We start from the raw sequence: 24,245 nt of genomic DNA, 5'->3' as shown, positions 1-24,245 counted from the left end.
CGTGCATGAATTCATTCACCAGGCCTCTAGTCTACAATAACAGTGTCTCCATACATAGACATACAAATACATACATATGTGTGTATAGGCACACACACACACACGCACACACGTGCACACACACATCCTATATAATAAAAGCCTAATATGCTAAGTGTCTGGCCAACCGATCGGCCACTCAACCAATCAAAGTGTAATATGATAATGATATGCTAAGACCGCACAACCGCTAAGACGTGCACTGACCACCAGGGGGCAGACAATCAACCAGTAGACCAGTCACTATGACATGCACTGACCACCAGGGGGCAGACGCTCCGACTGGTAATATACTAGAGGCACTGGGCAAAGGACAAAGCAACTGAGGTAAAGGACAAAGCAAAAGCATGTAACCAATCCAAACTTATTTTCTGGTATCTCTATGGATCTACCAAAAAAAAAAGAAAAGAAAACATGTTTATAATAATGACCAATAAGTAATACCAAATCTTTAACGTCTGAATCCCCAAAGATTAAACTAGAAAGAATATGATTAAAGGAATATTTTATTGTATTCTAACTCCCTGAATATTGTTAATCTGTGCCTTCACTTTTGCTAGGCTATATCCTACCCCCACAAAGAATGAGCTTTTTCTTCTAGCACTCTGCTAAACTAGTAATTATTATAGTTTCTATTTATTGTTACCAACTTTGTACCACTGTTTTTAAAGAAGGGGAAAAACTATCATCAATGAATATTAGGAATTATTAGGTACTCTGGTTTTAGAAGAATGAGACTTTAAGAACGAGTACAGTGACAAAATCCCTTCTACAGCTCATTTCTGACTGTTAGACTTGTTAACTATATAAGAAATTATCTTACATATTAATATACAAATGAGGAAATAAGCCCAGAAAGGGTAAGGGAATCATTCAAGATCACACAGCAATATAAGTAAGAGAATGACCTAACTTCAAAATTGTCTTTTCTTTGCACAGTATTCTCTCTACAATCCAAAGAATAGAATAAAGGCAAGGTAGCACACTTTGTATTGAATTCCAAATAGTATAGTTTTAGCTAATATGACATCAACAAGTATTTGGTACTATTTAAAAGAGGTAGAATGTAATAATGTATCATAACCCAAGTCTTTATCTGTTGCTGGATTTATGTTACTATGTAGGCAAAAAGAGTTGAAGAAGGAAAGAAATTCAAAAAATGCATCTTAGTGTTTCCTATGTATTTCATCTCTCAACTAATTCTCAGTATTTTTAAAAATTCAAGCATCAATTTTCAAATACTTAGTTGTTTCAAGTTTCCTAGATAGCAGATATAATTGTTAGTTCAAAATCTTAACTACTTATAGTAAAGTACCAAGGCATTTAAAAGTTTTCTCTCAAAACCATGAAGGGAATGATAAAAATTCTCTGCATTATCTTCCTTCAGAAAGAAATCCTATATAATAAAAGGGTAATATGCAAATAGACCAAACGGCAGAACAACCAACCAACCAACCAACCAATCAAAACGTAATATGCTAAAGATATGTTAAGGCTGCTCAACCGCTTGCTATGACATGCACTGACCACCAAGGGGCAGATAGTCAACTGGTTGACCAGTCACTATGACATGCACTGACCACCAGGGGGCAGATGCTCCGACCGGTAGGTTAGCTTGCTGCTAGGGTCCGGCTGATTGGGACTGAGTGAGATGGGCCGGACACACCCTGGAGCCCTTCCGCGGTCCCTCCCCTACTGGACTGTGCACCAGAGGAGTCCCTCAGCCTGGCCTGCACCCTCTCGCAATACGGGACCCCCTAAGAGGATGTTGGAGAGCTGGTTTCAGTCTGATCCCGCAGGCCACTCCCCTTGGAAGGGCGCCAGACGCAGGGCTCATGGCTGGTGAGTGCTGCTGCGGCAGTGTGAGCCTCTCCCAATTGGGACTGGTTGGGCGCGAGCCCATGGCAGGCACAATGGAGCCGGGATGAGCGAGAGCAGCAGGTAGGAGCTGCAGGCAGTGTTGGACTGCGGGTTTCGGCCCAATCCCCGCAGGCCACCCAGAGGGGCCCCACCCATGCACGAATTCATGCACAAGGCCTCTGGTAGAAAAAAAAAAAAAAGATTATTCACTGCAGCTGGTCCTGAGGTCAGCAATGGCGTTGCTCATCTGATTTCACTGCTTTTCTGGGCCTGGAGCTGAAATACAGCTGAGGCCTAGATGCCATCTCTAAGAAGGAAAGAGCTCTCCTGTAAAGGCCACTGCTCCGAGTCCTTTGAAAGAAGGAGGGCGTGTGACTGTGACAACCAATGTAAGAAGTATGGCAAGTGCTGTTCCGATTACGACAATTTCTGTGAAGTAAAAGATAACAAGAAAAAATCCTAAGAAGAAACCTGCCCCGGAACCACCAGTGGTAGATGAAGCTGGAAGTGGATTGGATGACGGTGATTGCAAGCCCACCCCAACTCCTGACACGCCCACCACTCAAAGCACTAAAGTTACCACAACTTCCAAGGGTACAACAGTGACAACAGTAAGTCCTAAACCCAGCCCGTCACCGAAACCTGAAACATCCAAAGACACATCTTCAATAGCAAGTAAGGAGAAAACGGTTGAAATTAAAGAGACTTCTAAAACAACAAAAGAGACTTCAGCTAGTACATCAGAGAAGACGACTTCAGGTAAAGAGACGCGAAGTGCAGAGAAAACATCTAAAGATTTGGAAGCCACATCAATTTCTGTTAAAACTACAACCGAAGCTAAAACTACAACCACATCTCTTACACCCACCACTCCTCAAATGCCTTCTCCCACCCCCTCCCAGGAACCTACAACCACTCCCCAAAAGCCCGAGCCCACCACCCTCAAAAAGCCCAAGCCCACTACCCCTAAAAAGCCCGAGCCCACCACCCCCAAGGAGCCTGAACCCACCACCCCCAAGGAGTCCGAGCCCACCACCCCCAAAAAGCCCGAGCCCACCACCCCCAAGAAGCCAGCTCCAACTTCTCCTGAGACACCTCCAACCACCTCAGAGGCCTCTACTCCAGCTACCATCATGGAGCCTCCCACTCCTCCTGAGAACCCTGCTGGATCAACTCCTGAGTTTTCTGTAGATCCCACACCAAAGGCTCCTGAAGGGACCAAATCTGAAATGACCACCACATCGAAGGATAAGACAACAGAAAAAGACACACACACTACAACTGAAATTATAACTGCTACTTCTACAAGTACAACAAAAGAGACAGCAACTCCAACAGAAGACAAGACCACTGAATCCCGAACAAGTACAACCAAGCAGGTGACATCTTCCACAACCAAGGACACCACATCGGCCAAAGTTACTCCTAAGGAAACAACTCCTGCACCTGAAGTGACGGCTGCAACAAAAACGACAACTACAACTGAAGAGACTACAAATACGTCTGAAGGTACAGTAACTACATCCAAAGTGACGACTGCTAAATCCCCAAAGCGAACCAAAGCACCCCAAATGCCCACCACCACCAAAAAGCCCAACACAACACCTAAAGTGACAAAACCAAAGCCTACACCATCTCCCCAAAAGACGACCACATCAACTGGGCCTACAATGAACTACACCATCTCCCCAAAAGACGACCACATCAACTGGGCCTACAAGGCTTCTGCCTCTTCAGAGGAAGCCTTGCTCCAAACCACCACCAGCTCTAACCAAGCTAGTAACTCAGAAATGGCTGAAGAACATCCAAAGAATGAAGATGCAAATGATGCTGAAGGAGAAAAACCTTATGTGATTCTCAGGCCCCCTGTGGTAACTCCTCTAATTACCCCAGGAGCTGATTTCACAGTGAGAGGATCTGATCAAGGCACTGGCGTCAATCCCATGCTTTCAGATGAAACCAATTTATGCAATGGTAGGTCAGTAGATGGACTGACGACTCTGGCCAATGGGACGTTGCATTTCGAGGTCATTACTTCTGGATGCTAAATCCACTCAGTCCACCAGCTCCTCCTGGTAGAATTACTGAAGTCTGGGGTATTCCCTCTCCCATTGATACTGTTTTTACTAGGTGCAACTGTGATGGAAAAACTTTCTTCTTTAAGGGTTCTCAGTACTGGTGTTTCACCAATGATGTAAAAGATCCTGGGTATCCCAAACAAATTGTAAAAGGATTTGGAGGACTAAATGGAAAAATACTGGCAGCTCTTTCAATACCTAAATATAAGGAGAGACCTGAATCTGTGTATTTTTTCAAGAGAGGGGGGCAGAATTCAGAAGTATACTTATAGACAGGAACCCAACAGGAAGTGCCCTGGAAGAAGGCCTGCTCTGAATTATCCAGTGTACGGAGAAACGACACAGGTTAGGAGACTTCACTTTGAATGGGCTATTGGATCTCAAACACACACCATCAGCATTCAATATTCGCCGCCTGTCAGAGTCCTTTATCAAGACAAAGGTTTTCTCCACAATGAAGCCCAAATAAGTACACCGTGGAGAGGACCTCCCAATGTGGTTACTTCAGCTATATCCCTGCCCAACATCAGAAAACCCGATGGCTATGATTACTATGCTTTTTCTAGGGATCAAGCCTATAACTTGAATGTGCCCAGCAGAACAGCAAGAGCCGTTCTGGGAAGACCTTATCCAATGTCTGGTACAACTGTCCTTAGACTGGTGGGCAAAGGAACAGACAAGTAAAACAATGATAAAATCTGACACTGAAATACCTTTTATTAATAAAGAATGTTGAGATAAGCATACCAATTTAAAAAAATAAAATAAATAAAAAAAGAGCTTGATATTAGAGATCAGAATGTTATCAGTACTTTTTAAAAATATTATGGTGTTTCAAGCAAATCTGTGTAGGAGTGTAAGTAACAAATATCAAATTCAAGGCTATTTTTCCAATTGAAGTAACCTTATATGAAGTACAAGTAATATCCGAAGCTTAAATAAGAAGCCTAAAGATTCTATTTAGTATGGTGATTAAAAGCACTGACTATGAAACCAGACTACTTTCAGTGCCTTGTTTTCCTCATCTATTAAAATGAGGAAATACCATTCAGAAAAAATACATGCGCCCCTGTATTCACATAAGTGTTATTTATAATAGCTAAGGTCTGGAAACAGCCCAAGTATCAATCAGTAGACGACTGGATAAAAAAGCTGTGGTACATTTACATCATGGAATACTATGCAGCAGTAAAAAAGAAGGATCTCTTACCCTTTGAGACAGCACGGAAGGACCTGGAGAGTATCATGCTAAGTGAAATAAGCCAGTCAGAGAAAGACAAGTATCACATGATCTCACTCATATGTAGAATTGAATAAACAAAATAAAATGATGAGCAAAATAGATCCAGAGACATGGAAGCATGCACCAGACTGACAAATGTCAGAGGGAAGGTGGGGGAAGGGTTGTGGGTGGGAGGTAATCAACCAAAGACTTTGAATGCATATATGCATAACCCATGAACACAGACAATAGGGTGCTGAAGGCCTCAGGCGGGGAGGAGCAGATCAATGGGGGAAAAGAGGAGCACATCTGTAAAACTTTTAACAATAAAAATAAACTTTAAAAAAAAAATTTTATTCTTGAAAGTATTACATAAGTCTCCTTTTTCTCCCTGTTGACCTCTCCCTAGATGCTCCCCACTGCCTAGCACATGCCCGTACCCCCCTACGGCCTGTGTCCATTGGCTATGCTCATATGCATGCATACAAGTCCTTTGATTGATCTTACCACCCACCTCCCCTGCCTTCCCTCTTAGATTGGACAATCTGTTCGGTGCTTCTATGACTCTAGCTCTATTTTTGTTCATCAGCTTATGTTGTACATTATATTCCGCAAATGAGTGAGATGGTGTGATATTTATCTTTCTCCGACTGGCTTATTTTGCTTAGCATAATGCTTTCCAGGTCCATCCATGCGGTTGCAAATGGTAAGAGTTCCTTCTTTTTTAAAGCAGCATAGTATTCCATTGTATAGATGTACCACAGGTTTTTAATCCACTCATCTGCTGATGGGCACTTAGGCTGTTTCAAAATCTAACCTATTGTAAATTGTGCTGCTATGAACATAGGGGTGCATATATCCTTTCTGATTTCTTTGGATATATTTCTAGAAGTGGGATTACTGGATCGAATGGTGCCGGGAGCCGGTCCATGCTTGCTGTTTCAAGGGACCTGGCATATATGGCATACTGTTCTTAATATGTTTGCTCACCTTCTTGGCACTATGTGTTTTAACCAAGGTCTCTGAGAAAGGTTGTTTCCCCAGGTAGGGATTTTCCCCTGAAGTTAGGGAGGGAATAAAACCTCTTAACTAAGTGCCAGGCGGGTAATTAATCACTTTAACTATGAACAATCATGCTTAAGCTACATAATCTTTACTCCCTGGAATGGAGATAAGAAACGCCCTCACCTTTGTAATAGAGATTGATAGGATTGAATCAACTGGTATAAATACGGATGTAACAAGACAAAGAGACAGAACCTAGGCACAGGACCTACACAGAACGTTCTCTAGAGACAGAAGAACTTCGCTGGAGAGAACATGGCAAAAGATCCTGGACAGAAACTGGCCTCAGAACCTAGGGACAGAACCTAGCGAGAGAACATGGCAAAAGATCCTGGACTGAACCTGACTACAGAAATTGGCAAGAGAACCTGACTAGAACCTGGTGACTGAACCTGGCTGGAGAACCTGGTGACAGAACCTGACTGGAGAACCTAGCGAGGGAACATGGCTACAGAACCTGGCTGGAGAACCTGGAGAACCTGGCTGGAGAACCTAGCAAGAGACCATGGACACAGAACCTGGCTGGAGAGCCTAAACAGAACTTCGCTGGAGATCCAGACCAGAACTTGGCTGGAGATCCTGGCTAGGCTGCTGATCAACTGAACGCTGTCTCCGTGTCATTCCTTCTTCGCCAACTCCGTCCACACCTTTGGGGACCCCTGGACCCGCTGGGGTCGGACCTCAGCATATGGCACCCGAACAGGGACCCCTAGGTAAGCGCCCCACACTCGGGACGGATAGGACTCCACCGTAGGAAGAGGGTGGATAGTCTTTGCCGACTCTCCGTCCACACCTTTGGGAACTCCTGGAACAGGATTCCCCTAGGTAAGCCCCCCCCACCCCCCATTGAGAACCCCACACTCGGGACGGATAGGACTCCACCAGGGTACTACAGACCCCCCTACAGAGGATAAGTAGGGTAAGAAGGTGGATAGTACAAAACTCAGATTGAGAAGATGTGCCATAGTGAGTCCAAAGAAAGAAGACTCTGTATTGATTCTTAGATTGAGAAGATGTGCCATACTGAGTCCAAAGAAAGAAGACTCTGTATTGATTCTTAGATTGAGAAGATGTGCCATACTGAGTCTAAAGAAATAAGACTCTGTATTGATCTTCTAACACATATGCTTGCTAGCAGAGGAATTAAGGTTACTCCCAGTCAGATGGAACATTTTATACAAGAAGTATGTCCATGCTTTTCTGAGGAAGGAAAGGTAAATGTAAAGGCATGGGAGGAGGTAGGCCCAAGGAGCCTTACCCTTAACCCCACTGCAGCCTTTCCACCCCGGGAAAGTGCAGGATTGGCAAGCTCTTCCTGGGGTGATAGATCAGGCCTCAGGTAATAGCGGAAAGCGCCAATCCTATTCTTAAAATGGATACAAGAGAGCATTTCAGGTTTTTCTTTTTAATGCCTGCTTTTAAAAAATAAAAAAGGGGGAATTTGCCGGGAGCCGGTCCATGCTTGCTGTTTCAAGGGACCTGGCATATATGGCATACTGTTCTTAATATGTTTGCTCACCTTCTTGGCACTATGTGTTTTAACCAAGGTCTCTGAGAAAAGTTGTTTCCCCAGGTAGGGATTTTCCCCTGAAGTTAGGGAGGGAATAAAACCTCTTAACTAAGTGCCAGGCGGGTAATTAATCACTTTAACTATGAACAATCATGCTTAAGCTACATAATCTTTACTCCCTGGAATGGAGATAAGAAACGCCCTCACCTTTGTAATAGAGATTGATAGGATTGAATCAACTGGTATAAATACAGATGTAACAAGACAAAGAGACAGAACCTAGGCACAGAACCTACACAGAACGTTCTCTAGAGACAGAAGAACTTTGCTGGAGAGAACATGGCAAAAGATCCTGGAAAGAAACTGGCCTCAGAACCTAGGGACAGAACCTAGCGAGAGAACATGGCAAAAGATCCTGGACTGAACCTGACTACAGAAATTGGCAAGAGAACCTGACTAGAACCTGGTGACTGAACCTGGCTGGAGAACCTGGAGAACCTAGCGAGGGAACATGGCTACAGAACCTGGCTGGAGAACCTGGAGAACCTGGCTGGAGAACCTAGCAAGAGACCATGGACACAGAACCTGGCTGGAGATCCTAACCAGAACTTTGCTGGAGATCCTGACCAGAACCTGGCTAGAGATCCTGGCTAGGCTGCTGATCAACTGAACGCTGCCTCCGTGTCATTCCTTCTTCGCCGACTCCGTCCACACCTTTGGGGACCCCTGGACCTGCTGGGGTGGGACCCCAGCAGAATGGGAGTTTCATTTTTAATTTTTTGAGGAAACTCAATACAGTTTTGCACAGTGGCTGCACCAGTCTACATTCCCACCAGCAAGCAGTGCACAAGGGTTCCTTTTTCTCCACATCTTTGCCTGCATTTGTCACTTGTTGATTTATTGATGATAACCATTCTGACAGGTTTGAGATGGTACCTCATAACTTTTTTAAAATGGGGAACTACCTCTATTCCTACCTCTGAGGATTGATTTAAAAATTAAATAAGATAATCCATATTAATAAAAGGCCTGAAATATAAATATTATAAAAGTAATTGCTATGGTTATTCTAAAATTCATTTTAAAATAATCACCTACCCTGGCTGGTGTGGATCAGTGGTTGAGTGTTGACCCATGAACCAAGAGGTCACTGGTTTTATTCCCAGTCAGGGTACATGCCTGGGTTGTGGGCTTAATCCCCAGTAGGGGGGATGCAGGAGGCAGCTGACTGAAGATATTTCTCACTCATCAATGTTTCTATCTCTCCCTCTCCCTTCCTCTCTAAAAATTAATAAAACATTATAAATAAATCACCTAAAAGAATTTCATATATTCTGACCTCAGATATTATAGGGCTGTGTACTAATTGTTAACTAAAATGAGAATATCTCTATTAAAAATTCACAGGAAAGTAGGTTCAAATTAATTAAAAGTAGGCCAAATATCTTTCAAATTCACTTAATTCATTTACTTAAAATAACATTCTGGTAATATGCCTACATTAATAAACATTTAACCAGCTTTGTTATAATAGGTATTAAACAGGAATATAGTCATAAGCATGTATATGCTTATTCTTTAAGTAGATTGTCTAATGTAGCAAACCCAAATTATTATCCATGAGATTCAATCTCTATCAGATTTCACATATTTCAGTCTTCTATTGAAGGTCCTTTCTAATTTTCCACTCTAAAATTGGCAGCCTTTATGAGGCAAAAATATTCTCTTTTCCTCATGATGATAACCAAAGAATCTGCCTCTAACCATATAGTTACTCAGCCAACACTCAAGAGGCACCTTCTGACCATGTTACAGCTCCTCACCCTCAAGAAGGAAATACAATTCTAAATTCAATGCACACAACCTAATAAACCCAGTAATAGAGAAATACTACTAATATTACAAAGGACTACAGAAATAGGAAAAAATAATAAAAATATGTCCAGGACACTTAATCATTTCAAAGGACCTACCCATTCATTACCTCATTTAATTATTTTAACTACCCCTGAAGTAAGCATGAATACCGTTTTCCAGATTAAACTCAAGAATATTAAAGCAAAGAGGCTTAAACAAGATCATTTATGTATTTTAATAATTAGCAGACTCATAACATTCTCATTATGACTGTAACCAGCTATATTAACAGCCCCCCAAAAAACATGTGTGATGTATTCTTTATATCTGATGACTACTTTCCACTATCCTGTCCTAATTAATTCTCTAACTCCCCACCTCTATAAGCTCTGTGCTTTTCTGCCTTGCCTTATCTTAATACATATTTCTTTTCTACCATATATATACACACACATATACACATATACACACTAGAGGCCCAGCTCACGAAATCGTGCAAGACCCAGACCCAGCGCGCCGAGGGACCCACCATCAAGTCCTGGTGCTGCAGGACCCTGATCAACGCACCTCCTGGTGACCGGTCTTTGGTCATTATGGCGTTACGACCACTGGGTTTTTATTATATAGATTATGTTGTGATTTTCTTTTTATTTTTTAAATTGTTATTATAAATTTTTTGTTAATCCTTACCCAAGGATATTTTTCCATTGATTTTTTTAGAGAGTGGAAGAGAGAGGGAAAGACAGAGAGAAACATCAATGTGAGAGAAACACATCAATTGATTGCCTCCTGCAAGAGCTCCAACCAAAGCCTGGGCTGGGGAGGAACCTACAACCAAGGTACATGCCCTTGACCAGAATCAAACCCGGGACTCTTCAGTCCACAGGCTGACGCTTTATCCATTGAGCCAAATCGGCCAGGGCTATTGTGGTTTTCTTACATGCTTACCTTTTCCTACTAGAGTAGAGCTCTGAGTGTGATTAGTAACTGTATTGTCTATTTGTGACTACCACAGTACTTGTCACAAAGCAAATGTTCAGTATTCATTTAGTAAATAACTGATTAAATAAATGTCTGAAATGTTTTAAAAAAAAGATGAAAAGGTTCATACAATGAATGATTCTGAAAAAGGCCAAATATTAAAAAAAAAAAAATCACGGAAGAAAATAAAAACTTATTTCTAATCTTAAAAGCCACTAAATTACTTTTTTCACACCAAAACTAATATTTTACTTCATGAAAATATAATTGGAAATATGATTATAACACTATATTTAAGTATATGAATTTACTTAAAATTAAATTTTTGTATCACTTGCTTTCTAGCTTTTTATTTATTTTATAGGTCAAACCAAAAACAATTTCAAATGTGCAGTAATTAAAGGAGTAATTTTACACTATTATGCTTTGTTTCCTTAACTCACTTTTCTGTTTTGAAGAATACTGCACAACCGTCCACATGCTTTCTCTCCTGCTCAGACATGATTTTGGCACGTGACTTTGGAGAAAAAAACCCATCATATCCACGCTCCTTCAATGCTGGCAGAAAGAGAGTGAAGTATTGCTCTGTTTCCACTTCCTGAGATGAAAGAAAAGTTATCATCGACATGACAGGAAAACTCTGATAAAGGTATAAAAATGTTCAGCATTATGAATAAGATGTGGCTAAGTTAAAATAATTCACATAACAAATATTATCTATCTTACCTTACTCCTAACAGCTGCCAGTTGACAATGGCAGCTTTTTAAACCTGAAAGAACCAAATGTTATATGATTTTCTCATGCTCACACAGCTAGTGGATCCCAAGCCTCTTGACTCCCAATATAGAGTTCATTCCACTATTTTTCACTTTCTCACAACTGGTAATTAAACAAAGAATGTTGATCATATCATAGATTAAGTGGTAGGAAATAATAAATTTTATATATAAAAAAGTATTTTAAAAAATTTATTTTATCTTTCTCAACTGTAGTGAAAAGCATTATTACCCGAGAGTAAGAAACTTAAGATTTATCAATAAAAAATTGTACTTTAAGGAATTTATCAATAAGAAATTGTACTTTAAGGAATTAACAGAGACCTGAATCTAATGGTCTCTGTTAATTTAGTAATTATTGGGTTAAATTATTTTATTTTTTATCCACAAAATGTTTTTAACAAATCCTTCCAAATGACAAAATCAAGTTTGAAGATAAGATTTATGAATGATAATGCTCATAACATGCCTAAATGTCCAACAGTAAGGAAAACGATAAATCAATTAATGTATATTCATATAAATAATTCTGAAAAATTTTAGTAATATAAAGTGCATTACGGGCAATAAATAAAAAAGAAAATATGTCAATAGTGTAATATCAACTTTATTTTTAAAATATACCTACAAATAAATAAATAAGTGAATTAAAAATGTATACAAGAAACACTTCAGAAGTTTTAACACAGCAACTATCTTTGGGATATGAGATTACATGTTTTCTTCCATCATTCTTTATATTTTTTCAAAATTTCCAAATTCTCTAGAATTAACACTTTATAAAGTAGTATTACTTTTATAATAAGAAGTGTTTTGGCATATAGTTGTATCTGACCTACATTTGAAAAATTCATTCTTAACATATTCAGCCATGTCTACTCCCTAGAGCAGATTTCAGAATAATGGTTTTAATTTTTAAAATTTTTGTTTCTGATACTATAACATTTCTTGCTTTAATTAAATTTATTAGGGTGACACTGGTATGAAAACTTTTATATTATGGTATTTTTATCCTTAAAACTAAACTTTATATAGAAGAGTGTGAGGCTTCACACTACATATACAAAAATGGAGACAATTAAGTAATAAGACTGATTCTGTTTGCCTCCTCCTCCCTGCAAATCTGTGTCAGTTCTCAGTGATGAGAAGAAAATTTAATTTTTGAAGATATTTCTTATTCTCCAGGAAGTCATACAAACCATGGACAACATAATAATTTCTTCTCAGGCTATCCTGAAAAGAAGGTGTGGAACTATAATATTTAACATTTTAAGACACCTTTAAAGTATTTAATATGCTTTGAAAGCTGCTCAAAAAAAATTTACCTAAAAACTTTTTTGGCTATTCATTAGCTAAATGTTGAAAAAAAGCAATAAAATGTATATTTCAATGGAAATGTGCTTCTCCAGTTAAATTTATTATAATGAAGTGTTATAAAACAGAAGAAATATAAATTTCAGAGGTGGTTTTTAAAATAAGACAAAATTGCATGATTGATGGTACTTTTTTGTTGTTGTTAATCCTCATCTGAGGATATTTTTTCCATTGATTTGAGAGAGTGGAGGGAAGAAGGGAAGGGGAGAGAGAGTGAGAGAAACTTTGATGTGAAGAGAGCACATTGGTCAGCTGCCTCTCTCTTGTGCCCCCACGGGGACAGGGATCCTGCAACCCAGGTATGTGCCCTTGACCAGGAGTCAAACCCATGCCCCCTTGGTCCTCAGGCCAACACTCTAACCACTTAGCAAAACCGGCCAGGACTATAATACAATATTTTTAAATGTTTAAAATGTTTATTAGCAAGGAACAATAGTGGGTAAGCAATTTTCTTTTAAAATTAAAAGTCGAATTTATATTCCTAAAAGACACAATCTTCTGCAGTTTTCTCTTTTGGCAATACCAATAATTTACGGATGAAATGATTGTTAACATGAATAATGCAAGAGATAATTTTCACTTAAGATAATAAATAAGTATAAATGGATGGCTGTACTTAGCAAAATAGTTTCACTGTGGAAATGTCTTGGGTTCTTATTAAAATTGTCCATTTTCTTTAAGGACAGAAAATAATTCCCTTTGAGTTTTGCTTTGAAAACAGGATCTCCCCCAGAAGTAAGATCTTTTATTTTTAAGTTCACCTTTAACTTAAAGACAATTCAATTTCTATTGTGTTACCTGAAGACTAATGATATCTGCATCACAGTTAACAATTTCTTCCATAATTCCCTTTTTCCTGTATTCCCAGTTTAATGCCCAGGATGGGCAATAGCCATATAGCTGCCGGGTGGCGTATTTATCACATAACACATTGTAACACATAACCGTGAATGATGCTAAGAAGTGAGAGAAAAAAAACAACAGACAAAAGGGAGAAAATTAGGCAACTTTATCTAAAGTACTTATCATGTCCACAAGCACACAGGGCACACAAACATACTCAAAATATCATCAATATGAAATGCTTTGGGCAAGAATACATTAAATGGTATCTACTAAAGCTTCACCGAAGTCAATCACACCAAAGCAACTTTACTAGAATTAAACTAACAGTTCATATTTGAAATTTTTAGAAAATTTATTTTAATACAAATTAAAATTTTAAATAAGAATTTTTGCACAGAATTTGAGTAAAGCTTTTCTATATAAATTAAACAAAAGTAAATTTTAGTTTTTCTCATTAAAAGGCTCTAATTTCATTAATTTTTAATACAATATCCATACTTAATACTTCAGTGGACCTTTTACTGCTCTCACTGCTCTGAGCAAGAATATGCACTAAGAAAGTTTAGTTATAAGAGAATCCTTTTTGCCAAGTTATATGTTCACTGCTGAAATTAAATTCTCATGTTATAATGACCTTGAACTATGAAAGGACTGTGAGCACACTAACAGTTGAGAGAACGTGGTTTGTAATCTTACTACTCAAAAGTGTGCTCTAAGGAAAAGGCTTAAGCTACCTTAGAAATGCAGAATCTTTAGTTCCACAAAAACCTATTGAATCAAAACCTGCAATTTAACAAAATGTTCAGGTGATTCATATGACATGCATAGTTTGAAAAGCCCTGATTTTTACCAGTAATTCTTTATCCTAGCTGCCCATTAGAATCAGTCTGAAGAGCTTTAAGAACACAGCTGACGCCCAAGGCCCTACTCCAGACAAATTAAGTCTGTATATTAGGGTCTGGGTATTTATATTTATAAAAAGTATCCCAGGTGATTAGAATGGGCAGACACAGTTGAGAATCACATCCTATATAATCAAAGGCTAATATGCAAATCAACTGAACGGTGTAACGGCTGGTCACTATGATGCTCACTGACCACCAGGGGGGCAGGCACTCAACGCAGGAGCTGCCCCCTGGTGGTCAGTGTGCTCCCACAGGGGGAGCGCCGCTCAGCCAGAGGCCAGGATCACAGCTAGTGAGTGCAGCAGGGTGGCAGGAGAAGCTCCACAGCAGAGCTAAGGACACCTTGGTGGACATCCCCCGAGGGGTCCCGGACTACAAGAAAGTGCAGGCCAGGCTGAGGGGCCCCTTACCTCCCCGCCCCCCGAGTGCATGAATGTTCTGTACTGTGCCTCTAAATATTTAAATAAAAGGTGAGAAATCCAAGTAATAAAGTAACACTAGATTGAAGTTGGTTCAGATTCAAATAATGGTAAAAGAATTAAGAGAAACTTAGTTCAGTGCTCCCCTGGGGATCTCAAATGGTGGCAATTTTGTATACTGCTACCTTTTGCACTATTTGGTAATTATTCTATGATAGTTTAACATTTATAATTTTTTGGCTATAAATCACACTTAACCATCATTCGTTATTATACACATCTCCCTATGCACCAAAAGTAAAAGGCATTTTTAATATCTTTTTTTAGCATTCAGATTCTACTCAGGGAAGCATACATCTCAAAAAAAAAAAAAATCTATACCAGTTTTCAATAAGGAAAACCCCAAAACACATTACTCTGAGAGTTCAACACTAGTGAAAATTTCTTTCTGTTGTCCTTTTTCTAATGGAAATGTATGTATGCAATATTAGAAAACGTTTTCTTCAAGATTATGTTCACTCATACTAGAAAAAGGATTGCTTTAAATAACTAGAAAATGGTGTTTTTAATACCAGAAAGAAACAAATTAATTGCACATTAGGGAGGGCTAAACATAAAATAAACCTGCCTAACTTAAGGTTTGTAGAAAACCTTAGGTATTCTTTTTTTCAAACCATCAATGTGTATCCTGATAATAGAAATGTTATTCGTGATAACAGTGACACAATGCCTCTTGGCTGATACTGTGGCTCTAGACCAGTGATGGCGAACCTTTTGAGCTCGGCGTGTCAGCATTTTGAAAAACCCTAACTTAACTCTGGTGCTGTGTCACATATAGAAATTTTTTAATATTTGCAACCATAGTAAAACAGACTTATATTTTTGATATTTATTTTATATATTTAAGTACCATTTAACAAAGAAAAATCAACCAAAAAAATGAGTTTGCGTGTCACCTCTGACACGCGTGTCATAGGTTCGCCATCACTGCTCTAGACAGTGCTGGTTTCAACATTACTTCTGAAAGACAGAAATAAATTGTATATGATAATATTTCTCAGCGTTATTAAAATGCAAATAGAACCATGAAGATGTTATTCTGCCCACATTTCCCAATATCAAAGCAAATGACTTTTTCTGAATCCTCTTATTTAATAACGTAAAAAAAACACCTCACAAACAGAAGGGCTTAAAAAGTACACGCAAAACTATGATTTACCCATTAAAAATTATTGAAGCATGAGTATTCAGTGCTTGTTTTAATCTTCACAAGTAAAGATTAAAACAAGTAAAACAGTAAAATTCTTATTTAATTTTATAATGAAACTAAAGGCCCGGTGCACAAAAATTTGTGCACTCGTGGGGGAGGGGGGTCCCTCAGCCCGGCCTGTGCCCTCGTGCAGTCTGGGACCCCTCGGGAGATAACAACCTCCTGGCTTAGGCCCGCTCCCAGGTGGCAGAGGGCAGGCCCAATCCCTAGGTGCAGCCTCTGGTCAGGCTCAGAGCAGGGCCGATTGGGGAGTTGGGGCACCGCCCCCTGTCATGCACAGAGCAGGGCGGATCGGGAGGTTGTGATGCCACTCTCAGTCACGCTCAGGGTAGGGCCAATTGGGGGGTTGGGGCACCGCCCCCTGTCACACTCAAGGCTGGGTCAATGGGGAGGTTGCGGCGCCACCCCGTCACGCACAGAGCAGGGCCAATAATGGGGTTGGGGCACTGCCCCCTGTCACTCACAGAGCAGGGCCCATCAGGGGGATTGGGGCTCCGTACCCTGTCACGCACAGAGCAGGGTCGATCAGGGGGTTGGGGAGCTCCCCCTTGTCACGCACAGAGCAGGGCCAATCAGGGGGGTTGGGGCTCCGTACTCTGTCATGCACAGAGCAAGGCCGATCAGGGGGTTGAGGAGGTCCCCCCTGTCACTCACAGAGTAGGGCTGATAGGGGAGTTGGGGCACCGCATCCTGTCACACACAGAGCAGGGCCAGTGGGGGGTGGGGGGGTTGGGGCGCCACACCCTGTCACACATAGAGCAGGGCCGATCAGGGGGTTGGGGCGCCGCACCCTATCACACACAGAGCCACTGGGCGATCAGGGGGTTGGGGAGCTCCCCCCTATCAGGCACAGAGCAGGGCGATCAGAGGGTTTGGGCACTGTCCCCGTCACGCTGATCCCAGTGCCGGGAGGCCTCGCTGCTCCGCTGATTCCGGTGCTGGGAGGCATATTACCCTTTTACTATATAGGATAGAGGCCTGGTGCACAGGTGGGGGCCGGCTGGTTTGCCCTGAAGGGTGTCCTGGATCAGGGTGGGGGTCCCCACTGGGGTGCCTGGCCAGCCTGGATGAGGGGATGATTGCTGTTTGCAGCTGGTCACACACCCTTCACGGTGAGGGTCCCCACTGGGGTGCCTGGCCAGTCTGGGTGAGGGGCTGAGGGCTGTTTTCAGGCTGGCGGGTGACTAAAGCTCCCAACCGCTCTTTTTTTTCTTTTTTTCTTTTTTTTTATTCTGGGCCAGCTTTAGCTCTGAGGCTTGGCTCCAGTCTTAGGCCTCGGCTGCTGAAAGCAGGTATCTGGTTTGTTTCGGTTCTATAATCGAAACACTGTTTCAACTCCAGCTCTGAGATCCCGGCTCGCTGAAAGCAGGTTTCTGGGGTTTTGTTTAGCGTCTATATTTGTAACAATGTTTCAAACTGCAAGCTCAGAGGCCGGCAAGGCAGGCGGGGAATGTTGGCTTCCTCCGTCACTGAAGCAAGCAAGCCTCATGTTCGCTTCAAGCTGCCTGGCTGCCGGCCGCCATCTTGGCTGGCAGTTAATTTGCATATCGCCCTGATTAGCCAATGGGAAGGGTAGCGGAGGTATGGCTAATTACCATGTTTCTCTTTTATGAGATAGGATTCGATACCATAAAAACCACTATACTTGTGATTAAAAAGAAGGCATTAGGAGAAATACCAATTCACAACTTATTTTAAGTTGAATTCCCATTCATAAATTATCTAATGAAAAGTAAAGAGCCCTATAAATGATGTCAAATCATTATTGGTCTCCACAAAGAGACAAAGGTTTCTATTTTTTACATTCATGAAGTACAAGAAGTGCTAAACCATATCCTTAAATTGCTCAAATGCTCACACTATGCCATTTCTACACCACTGACCTCATATCATATTTTGTTTCTAATATAGCAAATATAGACTCAATCTAAATTATTTTTTCACAACTGTTATCAGTCTACCTGTTCAAGAAAGATTAAGTACCTAAGTAGGTTTAAATTTTACAGAAGAAAATTCTTTATTACTCATTTTCCTTACATCTGCCAATATGCTGTGAAGATGCCAGTTGGAAGGCTGTAGTACAAGGAATCACTTTAAAACTAAGAGTTACAGCACTGTGAAAGAAAGCTTCTTGTACATAAGCATTAGTGTGGATTTTTAAGTCTATCCATCGGCATTTTTATACTCACCTAATATAAAATGAAGGCCTGTTCATTTTATTACACTGCCCAAATGGCATTTCAAGTATTTCTGGGAAAAGTCAAGGAAGAATAAAAACTACTTACCTGATGGCAGAATTTGGTCTCGTTCTTTTAATGTAATCCATGGCCTCGGAGGAAGCTGCTCTGGATGAACTGGAAATAAAATTTTTCTAACGTAAGTTAATTTCAGATGTTTCTAAAATCAGTATCATTTACGTTATAATGTCAAATCAACTTTTCTTCTCTTCAGCTGTAATGAACCAAAAGCCTACTTAAAAACATACTGAAATATAGTAAAAATTTAGAAGCTAAAGGAAGTTTAAGAAGAGCTATGCAGAAAACATATAACTAATATACAAAAAAGCATATTAGGAAACTCACTGGCAATTCCACTTACATAGTACTTAGGAAAAGTACCTATTTAAAATTTTAACCAGGTTCTTATGTCTTAATTACACATTGACTCAGCCTTGTTCTCTGCAGGGAAATCAAAGCTATGTAGAGTTCCAACATATTGAGGAATTAAAATACTCAAATCTCTTTAAAATAGAAAAAAACACATATCAATGTATAATAAAAATTAATACATTTTCTAATGGGGCTTTCATTTCCTAATTTAAATCTTTCTTTTATAATGTTTATGCAAAGCAAGAGATTAGAACTAGGTTGTACAGAAAAAAGAAAGGCATTGGTTATATTGCTCAGATATAGTTATCGATACCATGGAACTAAATACTACCCAACAATCAGATGAAAGAAAATTCACTAAGTTAAAACTTTTTCCTTTTTTTAAAAAAATATTTTTATTGATTTCAGAGAGTAAGGGAGAAGGAAAGAGAGACAGAAACATCAATGATGAGAGAGAATCATTTATCAGCTGCCTTGAGCCCACAACCCACGCATGTGCCCTGATGGGGAACTGAACCATGACCACTTGGTTCATAGGTCGATGCTCAACCAGTGAGCCACACTGGCTGGGCACTAAGTTAAGATTTAACTACCCACCTTTCTTCTTCCTTTTAAAACCATTTTCAATTACACAACAATTTGATGCAAGTTATTTGCCCAGGTTATTTAGTGGCTGAGAAATGTATTCTTTTAAAACAAATATACACCATCTCCATCCAGCCACAAAAATTTTCATGCAAATACCTTAAAAAATGTCAGTTTACTAACCATCCTTGTGTCAAAACTTTATCTAAAGGATGCCTGTTTTAGCATCTTTACTTTTCAAAAAATGGAATTGCCATTACTTTGTATATTCCATATAGTGCCAGGAAAGGGATGAATGTTATTATCCAGAGGTCCAGTACATGAAATTTGTGCACTGGTAGGGTCCCTAGCAGGGCCTCCCTCCCTTCCCCCTGGCCTGCCCCGCCCCCTGGTCGAACTCCTGGTCGAGGGGACAATTTGCATACTACGCTTTTATTATATAGGACAAGCAAACCATTCAGCTAGTTCAACACACTGAAATGTGAAAAATAATCATGCCTGCTAGGAGTGTCATGTCAAAATCATGGCAACTATCTCAAAAATGAAAGCCCAATATACAAATACACTGAAGGTACACAAGACACTTTCTAGCTATTGGGATCCTTAGCAAGCGGTTAAAAATGTATAAATCAAGAAAATTCTCAAAATAAAATAAGTAAGGTGATGTCAACATTTTGGTGCTTCCCAAATCTTAAAATAATACAGTTAACTGCTACATCACTATAAGTAAAATGCATAGTGTTCACTAAAAATATCCGAAGAGCTAATAACACAGGAAAAGACGATATCATCAGTAATTAGAAAGCAGAAAAAGATAAGATAGCATGTTTTTATCCAGGTTAACAAAAAAACTTAATTTTACTAATATCCATGGGTGATGATATATGGTGAAACACATATTACATGTACAACTGACAGGAATAAAAACTGGTACAGCTATCTGGGAAGACTAAGTGAATCATCTTTTAAAATTTAAAACATCCATGTCCCTGTGGAAAAAAATTCTATTTCCTGGGATCAGTCCTATCTGCGTAAAGCAGTATTCAAATAGATACTCATTATACCATTGTTTATAATAACTCAAACAATGGTAAATGGCTAATACCCATAAAACTCAAAGCTGCTTGAGTTCATTTAAAGACAAAAAAAAAGATTAGATACATGTATACTAAAGTGAAAAGATATATAAAAATACTGTTGAGCCTGGCTGGTATAACTCAGTGCTATGAACAAGGTGGTCACAGATGCCCAGTCAGGGCACATGCCCAGGTTGCAGGCTTGGTCCCCAGAAGGGGGTGTGCAAGAACCAGCCGATCAAAGATTCTCTCTCATCATTCATGTTTCTCTCTCCCTCTTCTCTCTGAAATCAATAAAGATATATATATTTTTTAAAATACTGTTGAGTACAAAAAAAGGAGAAAAATATAATAAGATATGATTTATTAGAAAAAGTTTTTCAAACATACTTAAAAAGTAATACCATAAAATTTCTACTGGTATAATTTTTGGATGTTAATGTCTACAAGAATACACACTCAACCTAGAAGTATGTTTATTTACATAAGTGGTAGAAAACCTGTTTTCTGCCAAGGGCCATCTGGATATTTATAACATCATTCATGGGCCATACAAAATTATCAACTTAAAAATTAGCCTGCGGCCCAGACTGCAGGACTCGGGCACGGAACCCATGCCATCTTGAAGGGGAGAGCGGCCTCTTCTAAGAACTCATCAGCACCACCACCCAGACAGGCCTTGGACACTGCCTGTGACCCAGCAGCCACTCCAAAATCCTGCTGCCCCACCCGCAGACTTGCAGACCCTAGAACCTCCACCTCCAAAGGTGCACCACGCCCGCAGCAGTAATAGCAACTCTCCCCTCCCCAAAGGACTTGTACGCATGCATATAAGCATAAGTGATGGATGTGGACAACAGGGGGTGAGGGTGAGGGCAGGATTGGGGGGATGAGGGGATATTGGGGGGATAAAGATACATTTGTAATATCTTAATCAATAAAGGGGGAAAAAATTAGCCTGCTATATTTAGTCAAACATTTAACTCACCCCTAATACCTTGGAAGGGCCAGACCGAATGATTTCTCAGGCCTTATATGGCCCTCAGCCGGATGTTCCCCCACCCCTGATTTACATGGATAAAACTAGAATTAAAGATAGTGGTAAAAGGAAATTCTAGTCTTAACAGGAATTTTAACATTTTTTTACAATGAGAATATATTCAAGAGTGACATATACTTAAAAAATCTACTTGTTTTGTATTGTATTATGAAGTCTTTGCTCTTGTTTGTTAATTCCACTTTTTAATATGGAAAATTTCTAACATATACAAAGGTGTAGAGAGCATCATGTACTGTATCTCTAATATCCATTACCCAGCTTCAATAATTATAAACCCTTGGACAATCTTGATTCATCTATACTTCAATCTATTCCCTACACATAGATTATTTAAAGCTGATCACAGACATTTCATGTCTTCAATAAATGTTTTAGTATGTATCTGTGAAAGTTACTGATTGACAATATTATCACATCTAAAAACAAATTAACAGTGCTTTCTAAATATCAAATCTCCAGGCAGTATTCAGACTTTCTTCAATCTCACTTTTTTAAATACACTAAATATTATATTTGTTCCTAAATAAAAAAACCCAAACAAAAAAAACCAAGAGTTCCACGGTACACATTTTCATTCAATTCTCATCTTGCTACCCATATAATTTTCCTTTATATAGCTTACTGTTGTTTAGTTCTAAATATATTCCAATTTCTGTTAAAATTTATGTTTTTGAGTATTTGATCTATTCCCTACCCCTTTATGTTGTTGTTGCTCAATAATGCAACATATATTTTTCCTTCTTACCTTCTGTCCTCCTTCACCCATATCTCCCCTCCCTACCTCTAGCAACCACTAATGGGTTTTCTATATCTATGAGCTTATCCCCTCTCCCCCACATATTAGAGAGATCATATGGTATTTATCTTTCTCTGACTTATTTCACATAGTATAATGTCCCTAAGGTCCGCCCATGTTGTTGCAAATAAGATTTCATTCTTTTTATGACTAATGTTCCATTGTGTGCATATACCAGTACATATACCGTAATTTATTTACCTATGCATCCATTTATAGACAGTCTGTTTCCATGCCTTGGTTGTTATAAATGCTCCAATGGACATAAAAATGCAGATATCTTTCTGAGTTACTGTTTTCATTTTCACTGGACAAATACTCAAAAGTGGAATTACTGGAACACATGGTAATTCTACTTTCCATAGTGGTTCCACCAATATACAGTTCCACCACAATACACAAGAGTTCCCTTTTACAAAGTCTTTACATTTTTCTAGATATAATATTATGCCATCTGTAATTGTGACAGTTTCTTCCTTTCCAATTTGGATGCCTTTTATTTCTTTTTCTTGCCTACCTGTTCTGGCTCAGACTTTCAGTTTTACACTGCATGGAAATGGTGAGACTGAGTATCCTTGACTTGTATAATGTTAGCTGTGGCTTGTCATTTATGACCTTTATTATATTGAAGTGCATTCCCTCTATACCCACTTTAAGAGTTTTTAGCATAAAATACATGTTGAATTTTGTCAAATGCTTTCCTGCATCTATTAAGATAATTTGATTTTTATCTTTCATTTTGTTAATGTGGATGGTGAACCATCTTTACACGTCTGGGATAAAGCCTACTTAATCATGATGTATGATCTTTTAATGTATTGTTGAATTCCATTTGTTAACATTTAGTTGAGGACTGTTGCATCTCTGCTCATCAAGAATATTGGCCTGGCCCAGCTGGCGTGGCTCAGTGGTTGAGCGTCGACCTATGAACCAGGAGGTTACAGTTCGAGTCCCAGTCAAGACACATGCCCGGGTTGCGGGTTCAATCCCCAGTGGGGGCGTGAAGGAGGCAACCGACCAGTCATTCTCTCTCATCATTGATGTTTCTCTCTCTTTCTCCCTCTCCCTTCCTCTCTAGAAAAATCAATAAAAACATATTTTAAAAAATAAAGAATATTGGCCTGTAATTTTCTCGTCTTGTGGCATCCTTGTCTGGTTTTGGTATTAGGGGAATGCTGACAGCATAAAGTAAGTTTGGAAGAGTTCCCTCCTCTTCTATTATTTGGAAGAGTTTGAGAAAGAATGATGTTAAATTTCGTTTGAATGTTTGGTAGAATTCAATAGGGACACTGTCTAGTCCAGTGATGGCGAACCTTTTGAGCTCGGTGTGTCAGCATTTTGAAAAACCCTAACTTAACTCTGGTGCTGTGTCACATATAGAAATTTTTTGATATTTGCAACCATAGTAAAACAAAGACTTATATTTTTGATATTTATTTTATATATTTAAGTACCATTTAACAAAGAAAAATCAACCAAAAAAATGAGTTCACGTGTCACCTCTGACATACGTGTCATAGGTTCGCCATCACTGGTCTAGTCCTGAACTTCTGTTTGTTGGAAGGTTTTTGAGATTTTCTATTTCATCATATTCAGACTTGATGGGTTGTATATTTCTGGGAATTTATCTGTTTCTTCTAGGTTGTCCAATTTGTTGGTACATAATTGTTCACAGTAGTTTCTTATGATCCTTTAATGTAATTATTGTTAGATATGTACTTATTGCCATTTTCTTAATTGTTTACCAGCTATTTTTATAGTTCCTCTCTATTCCTTTCTTCTTTGGCAATGTGGGTGAATTAATGTTGCTGATGGCAACAACGCTAGCAGAGCCCAAGAGAGAGATCTCACAGTGGTCAGAAGCACTGGATGTGGTTTGTCCATACTAGGGGTGTCACCTGAGTCTGGAAGGGCTG

At 39.5% G+C, this 24,245-nt stretch overlaps 1 protein-coding gene and 1 pseudogene across 2 annotated transcripts in view; one reads left to right on the top strand and one right to left on the bottom strand.

Moving 5' to 3' along the window:
• CNOT6L (CCR4-NOT transcription complex subunit 6 like) overlaps positions 1-24,245 on the bottom strand; it is a 76,117-nt gene that overhangs the window by 17,654 nt on the left and 34,218 nt on the right. The window contains exons 5-7 of the mRNA XM_081100836.1: positions 18,489-18,557; positions 13,562-13,719; positions 11,056-11,210 (exon numbers count right to left, since the gene is read on the bottom strand). Of these exons, the coding sequence (XP_080956962.1) occupies positions 11,056-11,210; positions 13,562-13,719; positions 18,489-18,557 (382 nt within the window). The remainder of the gene's footprint in view (positions 1-11,055; positions 11,211-13,561; positions 13,720-18,488; positions 18,558-24,245) is intronic.
• On the top strand, positions 2,151-4,633 carry LOC308513355 (proteoglycan 4-like; annotated as a pseudogene). Its single transcript has 2 exons — positions 2,151-2,421; positions 3,793-4,633. The product of its transcript is annotated as a proteoglycan 4-like (transcript).

Source organism: Myotis nattereri (genome assembly GCF_964212035.1).
Source record: "Myotis nattereri genome assembly, chromosome: 1".
Lineage (NCBI taxonomy): Eukaryota > Metazoa > Chordata > Mammalia > Chiroptera > Vespertilionidae > Myotis > Myotis nattereri.
The sequence above is the reverse complement of the archived record's forward strand: the minus strand, read 5'-3'. Positions and strand labels throughout refer to the sequence as shown.